Source organism: Galeopterus variegatus, unplaced genomic scaffold, assembly GCF_000696425.1.
Source record: "Galeopterus variegatus unplaced genomic scaffold, G_variegatus-3.0.2 Scaffold11267, whole genome shotgun sequence".
NCBI classification, from domain to species: domain Eukaryota; kingdom Metazoa; phylum Chordata; class Mammalia; order Dermoptera; family Cynocephalidae; genus Galeopterus; species Galeopterus variegatus.
Window position 1 is genome coordinate 18,816 of NW_007737378.1, and position 16,161 is coordinate 34,976.

General features: G+C 34.6%; 1 protein-coding gene across 1 annotated transcript in view; it reads right to left on the reverse strand.

Moving 5' to 3' along the window:
• The window catches only part of ABCB7 (ATP-binding cassette, sub-family B (MDR/TAP), member 7), a gene marked incomplete at both ends in the record, with an annotated part of 37,132 nt that overhangs the window by 14,832 nt on the left and 6,139 nt on the right, over nt 1-16,161 (reverse strand). Inside the window, one exon of the mRNA XM_008594675.1 lies at nt 245-377. Within this exon, the coding sequence (XP_008592897.1) occupies nt 245-377 (133 nt within the window). The remainder of the gene's footprint in view (nt 1-244; nt 378-16,161) is intronic.

Genomic DNA, 16,161 nt, shown 5'->3' on the forward strand with positions numbered 1-16,161 from the left:
TGTCTTATTTCATATTACTGCTTTCTAGAACTTGGAAAATACTACTGTTATCACAAAATTTTTGGAAAGTATATCACACAAAGAAATTTAAAAAAAAACACTCATCAAAAAAAAATCTCACATAAAACAAAAAACATCTGAAATTCTAAGTTGCATTTGTGGTGAAAAGGTCATCTGCTCAAATGTGATGGAATCTTCCTGAAGAAAGTCAACACCTGTAGACAGATTAAAGAATCACACATACAGCCAATCAGAACTGCCGTTGCCATGGTTGCAACTGTATTTGGTGCATCATTCAGGTTCAGCATGTTTCCCGACATCTGGTTGAGGCTGTCTACAGCATATTTAAACATGAAGGGAACGATAATATTCATGGCCTAAAAACATAAAAACATCAATTACCCATCACATGCAGATTTATAAAAGTACAAATATTTACCATAAATTAGTATTTATGGTAATGTTTATATATATTAACCATTTACTGGTATTGGAATGATTTTCCCAATTCATAAAGAGAAAATCTTTAGCATTGGGAGAGCTGTCATTTCAGGATTCCTACATCACAGTGCCATGTTAATATTCATTTACAAGTTATATGAATTAGTCAAATGCTCTTGCTTCCATGAAATAATCCCTGATAAGTCACTCGAAAATGCTCTCTGTTATCTGAAATCCTACAGAGCTCATGATTCTTAAAGTGAGCTGACTTATATTGTTGTTATTTGTGTATACATTTTCCTTTCCTACTACATCCTCAAGGGTCTGTATCATACGAGTTATTTTGTCCCACCCATGCTGAATATAATGCTTTGTATACAGTAGGTATTCAATAAATATTTTAAAGATGATTTGTTCACCAAAATAATGGTAAAACAAATTATACAGTAAAAAGGATCTCAAAAGCAGATAAGTTACAAATATCTGTGGCTGATTCACTACTGAAAAAAAAAACCACTGACAGATCTACTTGTCCGATAAAAATATTTTTTGGTCTAATACCATACAAAAAAACCCCCACAGAATACCAAATCAAGCTTTCAATAACCAAGTACTTCTACATGAGAACACACCAAAAGAAAATTTAAAAAGAAAGTTAGGAGTACAATGCTTTCATACATTCAAGGCAAATATTTAATCATTCACATTCTATATTTTTCTGCAGAGTTACAGCATCTAAAGCACCAACCATCATTTAGGAACAGGAAGTTTGTCAGAGTACCAAAGTTTTCTTCAAAGAAATTGAACTGATATAAATTAATGACATGTGAAAACAACTCTATAAGGCTTAATAAAAACAATGAAATTCCAGCTTTTGTTAATGTCTATTATTATGCCATCCATCTTGGGTAAACATAATTTATTGCCATCAAGTATAAATTTAGCTACAACTGATAGAAGGTATGTTAATCTTACCAATCAAGATTTCAAGGTGTATGAGTGCATTTCTGTTGCTTATAACACAGATTCCTGAAACTGGGCAATTTATAAGAAAAAGAAATTTATTTCTTACAGTTTCAAAGGCCAGGAAGTCCAAAGTCCAGGGAAAACATCTGGTGAAGGCCTTGTTGGTGGTGACAGTGATATGGGGATCTCATATGGCAGAATGGTGAAGCAGAGACAGAGCTAACTCCTCACTTTTTCTCCTTTAAAGCCCTCAGAACCACGGCCATGACCACCATTAAACCATCAATAGATTAATCCATTTACTTGGGCATGGTCCTCACAATCTGATCACCTCTTCAAGGCCTCACCTTACAATTACCATAATAGGATTTCCCACCCTCTTAACACTATCACACTGGGGTTTAAGTTACTAATACATGGACTTTGGGGGACACAATATAATCCACAGCACAAGGTAAGGTATGCAAGAGTCTTAGCAACCAAGCAGGTGTTCTAATATTCAACAATATCATTAAAATACATGGCAGATGTTGGGATGGTTTTAAAAATGTAACACTATGAGTAAATTGCTTAAACTTTAAGGTTTCTAGCTTTCAAAATATAATCTAATAGAATATATGGCAAGTCCCAAATAGTACAAATTTCTCAATTCTGATTCCCTTATAATCACATAACCTCGGGCTCTTGCTTCTGCTTGAAATGATCTCCCCCTCCCCTATCTATCTCTCTACCTCTTCACCCTTCAAAGCCCAATTTGAACCCCATTTTTATCATAATGCCTCTTCTGAAACTTGTAGTCAATTTGGCACTCCATTTTCCAACTCTTCTTTTTGCTATAGTTTATACCTCAATATTTATCACTTTTATAATGTATAAGGGTACTTCAAAAAGCTCATGGGAAAACAGAATTAAAAGATATTATGAATCTTGCCATGAACTTTTTAAAGACCCCTTATATTTCTCATTCAATTCGTTTGTATGTATATGTGCATGGATATACCACCTTCTTAACCTAAGCACAAACCTTTTGTGTCAAAACAAACATTTAGTGAACAGCAGCTAGATGCATCAGGTATGGTGCTAAGTACCTTTCACAAAGGTGAGGGCTGAAAAAAATAACAGTTCTATGAAATGGGTATCATGCTTATAGCTGAGAAAATTGAGGTTCCATGAAGTTTAACAACTTGTCTGATAAGCAGCAGAGCTGAGATTAAAATCTAGGTTTGATGGTTGGAGTCAGAATTTTTTCTAGTACACCACAGCCATATTAGCAGCTTACAAGGCAGGGACCATACATTTTACTTCTTCTGTACCCTAAAATGGATGCTCTCAAATGCACTGTTTAAACCACCTACCATTGCAAAGTATGTCACAAGTAATTTAAATAAATTTGAGCATATCCCAGGTTTTCCATATAATAATGCCACATTTCTTCAATGGCATTCCAATATACTTTCTTGAGTAGGAGAAAAAGTGATGGCTACAGCTAGCATGCAATTCTCATAACTCACAGCCTATTATATCTTTGCCACAGCTATCATTAGTGATGACAAACTAATGTATCAATAAAGTTGTGCAATTTTATTTTTGTGAAAATGTTTTTGAGTTTGGCCAAATTTGGGAACATTCTTATAAGAGTACAGAATATGTGAATGTCATTTGTCTTGAGTTGTTATTGGCAGAAAAAGGGCAGTTAGCACAATGCTAAGCACATGGCACTACCTCTAACAATAACTGAATACTGTCAATTTTCCCATAAAAGTAATTTATAAAAGGAAAGAAACACACTAAAGAAATAGAAAGGATTATATTTTGTGTAGATGTTTTTATTAATGTGTCAGTTTCATTGACCCTGTGATGTTTTGGGGGAGGTGGTGAATACTGGTTTTCCCTAATATCCTGTCTTCAGCAGACAAACTATCTCAGACAAATGAGAATCTTTTTTTAAAACTTTTTATTTGGAAATAATTAAAGACTGATAGAAATTGCAAAAGTAGTATGAAGAGACGCATGTACCCTTCACTCAGTGTCTCCTAATCATCTTATATAACTGTAGTTCAATATCAATATCAGGAAGTTAACATTGGACTATAGAATTCACCCAGTTTTCACCATTTCCAACCTGTATTCACGTGTTTGTGTGTGTGGTGTGTACATGTCAATCTATATGGTTCTATGCAATTTTATCCCATGTTCAGATTCATGTAACCATCACCACAATCAAGATACAGAACTATTCCATCACCACAAGAAAATTCTCTGTGCTACCTCTTTGTATTCACTCCCATCCCACAGCACCCCACCCCAGTCCCTGTCCCCTAATAACTACTAATTTGTTCTTGATCTCTATAGTTTAGTCATTTTGAGAATATTATATAAATGGAACCAAACAGTATTTAATCTTTTGAGACTGGCTTTTGTTTCACTCAGCATAACGCCCTTGAGGTTCATCAAGGTGGTTCTATGTATCAATAGCTCATTCCATTTTGTTGCCAAGTATTATTCCTTAAATGAATCAGAATTTATTCAACCATTCACCCCTGAAGGACATTTTTGTTGTGTCCAGCTTGGGGCTATTGTGAGTAAAAATGCTATGAACATTCTCACACAGGTGAACATAAGTCTTCATTTCTCTGGGACAAATGACCAAGAACCCAATTGCTACTTTTTAAAACTCTTTCCAGAGTGGCTGTGCCATTTTACAATAACCAGCAAAGTATGAGTGACCCAGTTCCTCTGCATCCTCACCAAAATTTGGTATTATCACTTTTTTATTTTGAAACTGTTCTAATAAGTGTGTAGTGATACCTCATTGTGGTTTTAATTTACATTTGCCTAATCGCAATGATGCTGAACATTTTTTCATGTGCTCATTTGCCATCTGTACCTCCTTTTTTGGTGAAATATCTGTTCATGTCTTTTGTACATTTTATAATTGGATTGCTTTTTTTTCCCCACTGTTGAGTTTTAAGAGTTCTTTATGTATTCTACATATAAGACCTTTGTCAGATACGTGGTTTGCAAATATTTTTTCCCAGTTTATTGTCTTGCATCTTACTGAGTAATCTGAAATCCCACCCCACTCAGCAGTAATGAGGTAGCACCCCTGCACCATTGAAGCAGTGTCACTAAGAGAAGTAGTTACCAGAAGACCTGCTTTAAAAGAATTGCTAAAGAAAATTCTTCATACACACAGGAAGTAAAAGCAGAAGGAAACCTGGAACATCAAGAATAAAGGAAGAGCAACAGAAATGGTAAATGTTTGTGAAAATATAACAGTCTATTCTTCTCTTTAGTTCTTTAAAATATGTTTGAAGGTTAAAGGCAAAAATTAAGTAACTGACTGATGGAGTTTACAGTATATATAGATATAATACATAAAACGACTATAAACATAAAGGGGCAAGGTTAAGGAGACTGATACGGTTGTAAGGCTTTTACATTCCACTTGAAGTGGTAAAATAGTGACTCAAAGTAGACTGTGAAAAGCTAATATGTATATTATAATTTCTAGAATAACCACTAAAAAATTATATAAAGAGATAGACTAAAAGGTACAATAGATAAATCAAAATGGAACAGCAAAAGCTGTTGAAATAACACAAAAGATGACAGGGAAGACAAAACAGAGTAATAAAATAAAGAGGAATTTAGTAAAAAACACATAATAAAATGGTAGACTGAAATGCAAATATATCAATAATACCAACATAATTATAAACATAATGATCAATATAAACCCATAATTATTAATATAAAGAAAAAAATTATTTATAACACTCCTCTCCCCCACCAAAAAGAAAAGAAATCCTTAAGTAGAAATCTAACCCAGGGTCTCTTCAACCATCAGCACTATTGACATTTTAGGTTTGATAACTCTATCTTGTGGGAGGAGCTATTCCATGCACTGTTGGATGTGTAGCAGTGTTCCTAACCTCCACTCACTACATGCCAGCAGCACACTCCCCTGCTCCAGTTATGACAAACAAAAATGTCTCCAGAAACTGTCAAGGATCAAAATTACCTGTGGTTGGAACTACTGGTCTAATCAAACAGGTACAGGGTTTCTATGCTGAGAGCTACCAATGCTGATGAAATAAATCAAAGAAGACCTAAATAAATGGAGAGACATATTGTATCCATCCATTAGAAGATTTGGTGTAGTAAGGATGTCAGTTCTCCCCAAATTGGTCTACAAATTTAATAAATTCCATTAAAGAATACCATCAGGCTTTTTTGTAGTAATAGACAAGGTTATTAAAAAATTTACATGGACAGGAAAAGAAACTAGAATAGCTAAAACAATTTTGAAAAAAAAAGAAAGTCGAAAACAATCACAATACCTGGCTTTAAGTCTTACTATAAAGCTACAATAATAATGATAGTGTGGTACTGGCAAATGGAGAGACACACAGATCAATGAAACAGAATAGATTTAAAAAACCCAAACAAGCCTACATTTGTAACTATGGTAGAGAGAATAATGGCTCCCCAAAGGATCTCCATGTTCCAATCTATAGAACATGTAAAGATGATACTTCCCCCCCCCCCTTTTTTTTGTCTTTTTTCGTGTCCGGCAACGGATCGCAACCCTCAGTGTCGCGCCCGGACCGGGACCGGCAATGGGATCGCAACCCTCAGTGTTGCACCCACACCTCGCTCAGCCAGTGAGCGGGAACCGGTCTGTATGTGGGATCCGAACCCTCGGCGGGAGCGCCGCCGTGCTCCCAAGTGGCGCACTGTAGCAGTGCGCCACCGGGCTGGCCCCAAGATGATACTTTTACATGGCAAAACACACTTTGCAGATGTGATTAAGTTAAAGAACATGAGCTGGAGAGCATATCCTGGATCAGGTGGGTGGGCTGAATGTAATCACAAGGGTCCTTATCAGAAGGAGGCAAGAGGGTCAAAGTCAAGAGACAAGATATGACTATGGAAGCAAAAGGGTCAGAGTCAGAGACTGAACATGCTGTTGGCTTTAAAGATGGAGGAAGAGGCCACAAGCCATGGAATATAGGCAAACTTTAGATGCAGGAAAAAGCAAAACAGAGTCTCCCTAAGAACTTTTGGAGGGAGCACAGCCCTGCCAAATACCTTTATTTTGACATAATAAAAACCTAAGTTTGAACTTCTGACATCCAGAAATGTAAGGTAATAAATTTGTGTTGTTTTAAGCTACTAAGTTTGTAATGATCTGTTACAGAAGCAATAGGAAACAAAGAAAATTCAATGGGGGAAAGGATAGCCTTGGTGTTGGAACAACTGGACAAAAAAATGAACCACTACCTAAACCTTGTACAAGAATTAACTCAAAACGGAGCACAGATCTCAATGTAAAAGATAAAAATATAACACTTTTAGAAGAAAACACAAGAGAAAATCTTAATGATCTTGAGTTAGGCAAACAGTTCTTAGACATGACAACAAAAGCATAATCCATAAAGAAAAAAAATGATAAACTGGAATTAAAATACTTGTTCTACATAAGACACTATTAAAGGAATTAAAAGACAAGTTATAGACTTGGAGAAAATAATTGTAAATCATATGTCTGAGAAAGATCTTGTATCCAGAATATATAAGGATGGCAACTAAGCACATACAAAGATGTTCAATATCATTAGCCATTAGGGAAGTGTAAATTAAAACCACAAGATATCACTATACACCTGACAACACTAAATGTTAGCAAAGAAGTGAAGTGATTGGAGTAACCTCAACAGAAAACAGCCTATTTCATCTAATCCTTGCAACATACTTGAATATGGATTCTGAGAAGGTGAAACAAGAGGCATGACTAACCCACATGAATAATATACACACAGGAGATTTCATATGCAAGACTGTCACATAATACAATATTTGTAAGAAATTTGCTCATTGTTTTTACTTAACATAATAGTTTGACAAAAGAGTTTAAACATAACAAAGCTGAGGAATACAAGTATAGAGACTATATGTCATTCTCAAAAAATAGATACCCAAAAAACCAAAAAAAAAAAAAAAAAAAAAACCCCAAAAACCCAGACACCTAAATTGTGGTGTAGGCAAGTTGAAAAGCTAGAGGTCATAATATCCATAAAACAAACTTGTTTACCTTATTTCATAGTGGAAGCACACAGAACTGAAAGCAAATTAAACAACACGGAGGAGCAACTGACTTACACAGTATCAACATTGCTAATCTAAGTGCTCTTATCTAAATTCTTTAAGAGATTTTAAAAAATTAGGGAGAAATGTTAAAAAAGAAAAAAAAAATTAGAGGGAAAAAGTGGGCCACACTGATAATAAACAACCTCAGTGCAACCAGTCAAAGTAACATGATGTGTGAACCCGATTCATTAATTTTTTTTTTTGCTACTATGGCCTTATATAAGTACTATACCCTAAAATTTGTTTGACTTAAGATTAGCAGGTATCTGGATTTTACGGTAATGAGCTAAAATATATTACAGGATAGAACTCCCAGTTTCTTGTGCATATGTAAAGAGCTTAGAAATCATCACTCCCATGCTCACAATAAGAAAATGCTGAACTTAAAATTTAACAACTTTTCTTGGATCTAACAGAGAATTGAGATCATAGGGAAAACTGCCATCCCCAAAACTGGAGAGACAGATGAATACACAAAATCACAGCTTACTGGGAGAAGAATCTATGGCTGAAAGCAGCAAATGGTAGGTAGGAACACTTAAAAGGTAGTTGAGTAATTGTTGGAGACTAAGCAAGGACTAGACCAAGAGATTAAAGACTCCTGGGGGTCTACACTTTCATGAGTCTTACCTTCAGTAGCCATACCAGGTTCTAACAGTGAATATATGAGAAAAATTCCCTCATATTTCCAGCAGGGGAGGGGAGAAGTAACCATTTTGAAATATGCCCAGAGTATGCTGTTCTCATTAACAAAGGCCTTCCCTTAAGGGAAACTATTTTACCAAAGCCTAACCAACTTGGGTTTAATCAGAATATAACCAACCTGGGGGGAAGGAAATACCCAACTCTACCCCTTCTAGCCTTCCTGTCTCATCAAGAGCAGAGGGGAAAGCTGAGAAGCATTTGTGAGGAACACATCCAAGGGGCACAGGCTCACTAAAAGTCTGAGACCTAATCATAGGATTATAGAAGGATTCTCCTAACCCCATTTACCACCACATCAACAGGATTTCTCTATAATCCCAGGGGATTACAACTGCAGGGACTGTAAAGTTCAGAACCTATTTAAAAAGGAGTCTCTAGGGAAACCCAAAGACAATAGAAGGAGACAAAAACAAGGATATTACAGAAAATTTTAGCCTCTGACACCTAAGGCTACAAAAAAAATATTAAACACAGCCAAATCTTAGCCAGATAAACATAAAACCTCACACTAAAGGCCTATTCACCCCAGTAGCTTTGTGTCCAGCTTTCAAAAGCAAAATTACATGATATGCTAAAAGGCAAAAAACAGTCTGAAAAGACAGAGTAAGCATCAGAACCAGACTCAGATAAGACAGAGATTTTGGAATTATCAGACTAGTAATTTAGAACAACTATAATTAATATGCTAAAAGCTCTAATGGAAGAAGAGAATAGCAAGCAAAAACAGATGGGTAATGTAAGCAGAGAGAGGAGATGCTCTAAGAAAGAATCAAAAGGTTATGCTAGAAATCAAAAACACCATAACAGAAATGAAGAATGCCTTTGATGGGCTCATTAGTAGACAGGACACAACTGAGAAAAGAAAGAGTGGGCTTGAAAACGTAGGTCAATAGAAACTTCACAAAGTAAAAAGCAAAACAAAACAAAAAAAGAATGAATGAAAAAAATGAAAAAGAATATGCAAGAACTATGGGACAATTACAAAACATGTAACATATGTGTTATGGGAACACCAGAAGGAAAAGAGAAAAAGGAACAGAAGAAATATTTAAAGTAATAATGGCTGAGAATTTTTTTTTTTTTTTTTGGTGACCAGTAAGGGGATTGCAACCCTTGGCTTGGTGTCGCCCACACCACGCTCAGCCAGTGAGTGCACCAGCCATCCCTATATAGGATCTGAACCCACGGCCTCGGCACTCCCAGGGCCACACTCTCCCAAGTGAGTCATGGGCCCGATCCATGGCTGAGAATTTTTAAAAATTAATGACAACACCAAATCACAGATCCAGAGGAAGCTCAGAGAACACAAAGCAGGATAAATCCAAAAAGAGACTATACTTTGGCATATATAGTAAAACTGCAGAAAATGAAAGAGAGAGAATCTTAAAAGAAGGCAAAGGAAAAAAATACCTTACCGATAGAGGAACAAAGATAAAAAATAGCATTGCACTTCTCTTCAGAAACCATGCAAGCAAGAAGACAGTAACATGAAATACTTAAACTGTTGAAAGAAAAAAAACAACCCCATAAACCTAGAATTTTGTACCCAGTAAAACTGTCTTTTAAAAGTGAGAAAGAAATAAACACTTTCTTAAAAAGCAATAATTGAAGGAATTTGTTGCCAGTACATGTGTCCTAAAAGAATTGTTAAAATAAAGTTCTTCAGAGAGAAGAAAGACGATATAGGTCAAACCCTCAGATCTACATAAAGAAAAGAAGCATGTTAAAGAAGAAATAAATTAACTTAAATCATTTATTTTTTATTCTTAACTAATCTAAAAGATAACAGTTTCTTCAAAAGAATAACAGCAAGGTATTGGGTAATTAGAGCTTATGAATAGGTGAAATAAATGACAGCAATGTATAATTGATGGGAGGAATAAATTGGGCATACTGTTATGTGCACTGCCCACGAAGCAGTATAACAATATGTAAAAGTAGACTTAAATTCGTTCTAAATGTATATTGCAGACTCTATGGCAACCACTAAAATTTTTTTTAAAGTATAATTAAAATGTCAAAAGAATAGAGAAAACAGAATCATATAAAATGCTCAATTAAAGCCAGAAAAGGAAGAAAAAGATAGAAACAAAATAAAAACAAAAACAAAAAAAATAGAACAAGGACAACAAATAGAAAACAGTTACACATATGACTGATATCAATCCAACTATATCAATTAATCATTTTACTTTTTTTAAAGAATCAATTGAAGAAAAAACCTTTTATTTCCTGAAAATAAGAGAACTTACAATAAGATATATTCATTACAAAGCAGCTTCTATTTGCAAGGGACATACTTGTGGTTTCCTACAATCCTTTGATGAAAACATTACAACTGATGTCAAATTACTTTCATTTTTCTGTATGTAGCATGTTTTAAACCCAGAGAATGCTTAATAAATTTACTGATTAATTTTTTACAATTAATCATTTTAAACGTGAATAGTCTGCAACAATTAAAAGACAGATTGTCAGAATGGATTTTAAAAAATGCAAAAAAAATAAAATGCAAAAATCATGACCCAGCCACAAACCCCACTTTAAATATAGAAATGATGGATAAAAAGTAAATGGATGCAGAAATATACACCATGCTAATACTAATAAAGGTAAAGCTGGAATAACTACTAATTTCAGACAAAGCAGACATCAGAGCAAGGAAAATCAATAGGGATAAAAGAGGGGCATTACATAATAATAAAGAGTTCAATTCTCCTAAAAGATATAACAATCCTTAATGTGTATGCATCTAACAACAAAATGTCAAAATGTGTGAGGCAAAATCTGATATAACAAGGAAAAATAGATGAATCCTCTATTATAGTTGAAGTCTTTAACACCCCTCCATCAGTAATTGACAGATGTGGTAGGCAGAAAATGAGTAAGGATATAGTGGAAATAAAAAACACCATCAATCATTTGACTGTAAATGACACTTATACAGTACTTCATCCAACAATATCCAATATATTCGTCACCAAGATAAATCATATTCTCAGCCATAAAACACAACTTAATAAATTTAAAAGAACATACGGCATACATAGTATGCTCTCAGACAACCATGAAATTAAATTAGAAGTCAATAACAGGATAGTAGGCATATTCCAAAGATGAAATAACACACTTCTAAATAACACATGTATCAAAAAATCTCAAGAGAAATTTTAAAATATTTTAAATTAAATATAAATGAAAACGTAGCTTATTAAAATTGGTTGGATACAGTGAAAACCGTGCTTAGAGAGAAATTTATAGCACTGAATGCCTATACTAGAAAAGAAGAAAGATCTAAAATCAATAATCTAAGCTTCCACCTTCGGAAATTGGAAAAAGAGCAAATTAAGTCCAAAGTAAGCAGAAGAATAAAAGTTAGAACAGAAATCAATACAATCAACAAATCCAAAAACTGATTCTTTGAAAAGATCAATAAAATTGATAAACCTTTAGTCAGGCTAACCAAGCCGGAAAGAGAGAAGACATAAATTAATAACATCAGAAATGAAAGAGGGGTCATCACTACTGATTCTATGCAAATAAAATGGATAACAAAGGGATATTATGAACAACTCTATGCCCACAAATTTGATAACTTAGGTAAAATGAAAAAATTCCTTAAAACATACCTTCCAATACCAAGAGAAATAAATTGAATAGGCCTATATCTATTAAAGAAATTGAATCAATAATTAATACCCTTCCAAAATGGAAAGCACCAGGTCCAAATGGTTTCACTGGTAAATATTATCAAATACTTAAAGAAAAAGTGATGTAATTTTTCTATGATTTCATCCAGAAAACACAGGTTAGAGAACACTTCCTAACTCATTTAATAAGGCCAGAGTCACCTTAATACCAACACCAGACAAAGACATCACAAGAAAGGTAAACTACAGACCACCCTCTCTCCTGAATATAAATACAAAAATCCTCAATAAAATATTAGCAAGTCAAATACAACAATGTATAAAAATAATTATACAACATGACCAAGTGGAATTATTTTAAGTATGGAAGGCTGGGCTCGACATTTGAACATAAATGAATGTAATCCATCATACCAACAGGCTAAAGAAGAAAAATCATATGATGATATCAATAGATGAAGAAAAAATATTTAACAAAATCCAAAACCTATTCATAAAAAAAATTCTCAGCAAACTTAGAGGAAAACTTCTTCAACTTGATGAAGAACATCTACAAAAAACCCTAAAGCTAACAACATATTTAATGGTGAGAAACTAGATGTTTTGCCCCTGAGATTATGAATAAGGCAAGGATACCCTCTTTTATGACACCTATTCAACATTTGTCTTTGAAGTGCTAGATAATGCAATAAGACAAGAAAAAGAAATAAAGGTATACATTTTAAGAAAGAAGAAATAAAACTCTTTGCAGGTGATATGATTGTCTATGTAGAAAATCTGAAAAAATCACCAACAACATAAAAACCCTGATGGAACTAATAAGCAATTATAGCATGGTTGCAGGATACAAAATTAACATATAAAAGCCAATTAATTTCCTATATAACACCAATGAAAATACATAATTTGAAATAAAAAATACACTACCATTTAAATTAGCACCAAAACAATGAAATACTTAGATATAAATGTAACAAATACATAAAAGAGCTATATGAGGGAAATTTCAAAACTAAAATGAAAAAAGTCAAAGATAAATAAATGGTGAGATACTCCATGTTCACAGACAGGATGCCTCAATACTGTTGAGATTTCAGTTCTTCCCAGCTTGATCTATAAGTTTATACAATCCCAATCAAAATCCCAGCAAGTAATTTTGTGCATATGGACAAAGTGATCCTAAAGTGTATACAGAAAGGCAAAAGACTCAGAATAGCCAATACCATATTGAAGAAGAAATCAAGATTGGAAGGCTGACACTATCCAACTGTAAGACTTACTATAAAGCTACAGTAATCCAGACAATGTGGTATTGGTCAAAGAATAAGCAAATAGATCAATGGAATCAGAGAACACATAAACAGACTCATACAAATATAGTCAACTGATCTTTGACAAAAGTGCAAAGGCAACCCAATGTGGAAAAGACAGTCTTTTCAATAAATGGTGCTTGGGCAAAAGGACATGCAAAAAAAAAAAAAAAACAAAACAAAACAAAAAAGACGTAGGAATTGCCTTATAATCTTCTTCACTCAACTTATACCTTTCATAAAAATTAACTCCAAATGGATCACAGACCTAAATGTAAAGCACAAAACTATAAATCTTCTAGAAGATGTAACAGGAAAAATCTAGGTGACCTTGGGTATGGAGATGGCTTGTTAGATATAGCACCAAAAACACAATCCATGAAAGACTGGTAAACTGGACTTCATTAATATTAAAAACTTCAGTTCTAGAATGAGAAGACAAGCCACAGACTAGGAGAAAATATTTGCAAAAGTCTTATCTGATAAAGGACTGGCATCTAAAATATACAAAGAACTCTTAAAGCTCAACAATAAGAAAACCGACAACCCAATTTAAAAATGGGCAACAGATCTGAACAGACACCTCAAAAACAAAGATACACAAATGGCAAATATGCATATGAAAAGATGCTCAACATCATGTGTCACTGGGCAATTGCAAATTAGAACTAAATGAGAAGCCATTACACACTTATTAGAATGGCTAAAATTCCAAACACTGACAACACCGAGCGCTAATGAGGATGTGGAGCAACAGGAACTCTCACTCACTGCTGATGATACAATGATACAGCCACTGTGGAAGATGGTTTGGCAGCTTCTTCGAAAACTAAACATAGTCTTACCATACGATCCAGCAATTGCACTCCTTGGTATTTACCTAAATGACTTGAAAACTTATGTCCATGCAAAAACCTGCACACAAATGTTTATTTCAGCTTTACTCATAATGCCCAAATCTAAAAGCAACCAAGATGTCCTTCAACAAGTTAATGGATAAACACATTATGGTACACCACACAATGGAAAACCATTCAGCAATTAAAAGAAATGAACTACTGAATCACAAAAAGACATGAAAGTACCTGAAATGCATGTTTCTAAGCAAAAGAAGGAGCCTGAAAAGGCTATATACTATACGATTCCAAATATATGACATTCTAGAAAAGGTAAAACTCTAACAGTAAAAAGATCAGTGATTTCAAATTATACTACAAAGCTATAGTAACCAAAACAGAATGGTACTGGCATAGAAATAGACAATCAGACCAGTGGAGCAGAATAGAGAACCCAGAAATCATTCCTCAGGCTTACAGCCATCTGATATTTGACAAAGGAAACAAAAACATACATTGGGGAAAAGACTACCTCTTCAATAAGTGGTGCTGGGAAAATTGGATCAAAGGAAACAGTCAACAGAGTGAAACGACACCCTACAGAGTGGGAGAAAATTTTTGCTAACTATGCATCAGACAAGGGATTAATATCCATAATATACAAGGAACTCAAGTAATTACACAGTAAAGAACCAAATAACTCAATTAAAAACTGTGTAAAGGAACTGAATAGACATTTTTCAAAGGAAGACATACAAATGGCCAACAGGTAAAATGCTCAACATCACTAGTCATCAGGGAAATGCAAATTAAAACCACACTGAGATATCATCCATAGAAGAACGAAACCAGACATGCACCTCTAACCATATACTAAAATCAACTCAAAATGGATTAAAGACTTAAGTATAAGACCTGAAACTGTAAAATTATTAAGGGAAAATATAGGTGAAACACTTCAGGAACTAGGTCTAGGCACAGACTTTATGAACATGAGCCTGAAAGCACAAGCAGCAAAAGAAAAAATAAACAAATAGGACTATATCAAACTAAAAAGCTTCTGCACAGCAAAGGAAACAGTCAACAGAGTGAAACGACACCCTACAGAGTGGGAGAAAATTTTTGCTAACTATGCATCAGACAAGGGATTAATATCCATAATATACAAGGAACTCAAGTAATTACACAGTAAAGAACCAAATAACTCAATTAAAAACTGTGTAAAGGAACTGAATAGACATTTTTCAAAGGAAGACATACAAATGGCCAACAGGTAAAATGCTCAACATCACTAGTCATCAGGGAAATGCAAATTAAAACCACACTGAGATATCATCTCACCCCAGTTAGACTGGCTATAATCAAAAAGACAGAATAACAAATGCTGGTGAGGATGTGGAGAGAAGGGAAAAACTCCTACACTGTTGGTGGGACTGTAAATTAGTACAGCCACTATGGAAAACAGTATGGAGGTTTCTCAAACAACTACAGATAGAACTACCATATGATACAGCAATGCCACTTCTGGGTATATACTCAATGGAAGGGAAATCACCATGTCGAAGGGATACCTGCACTCCCATGTTCATCACAGCTCTGTTAATAATAGCCAAGACAGGGAACCAACCTAAATGCCCATTGATGGACAACTGGATAAGGAAAATGTGGTATATATACACCATGGAATAGTACTCTGCCATAAAAAAGAATGAAATTCTCCCATTGGCAACAACATGGATGAGTTTGGAGAAACTTATGTTGAGTGAAATAAGCAAAGCACAGAGGGATAAATACTGTATATACTCACTCGTAAGTGGGAACTAAGAGAGATAGAAGGAAGGAAAGAAAGACCACAGTGGGGCACTAGACTTAGAGGGAGAGAACATACCTAGGGATATAAAGTGGAGTGGGGAAAGGGGGATGGGGAGGGGGGTCAGGGATAATTGGGGGATAAGTGGGTGGGGGATGGGGTATAATCACAATTTGTGGCAATGGGCATGCTGCCAGTATGGATCTGGCCATCACATCTTAGGCACGAGTGGTGACAATTTGCTCTGTATCCCATGAATATTCACAACCAATTTAAATAAAAAATAATTT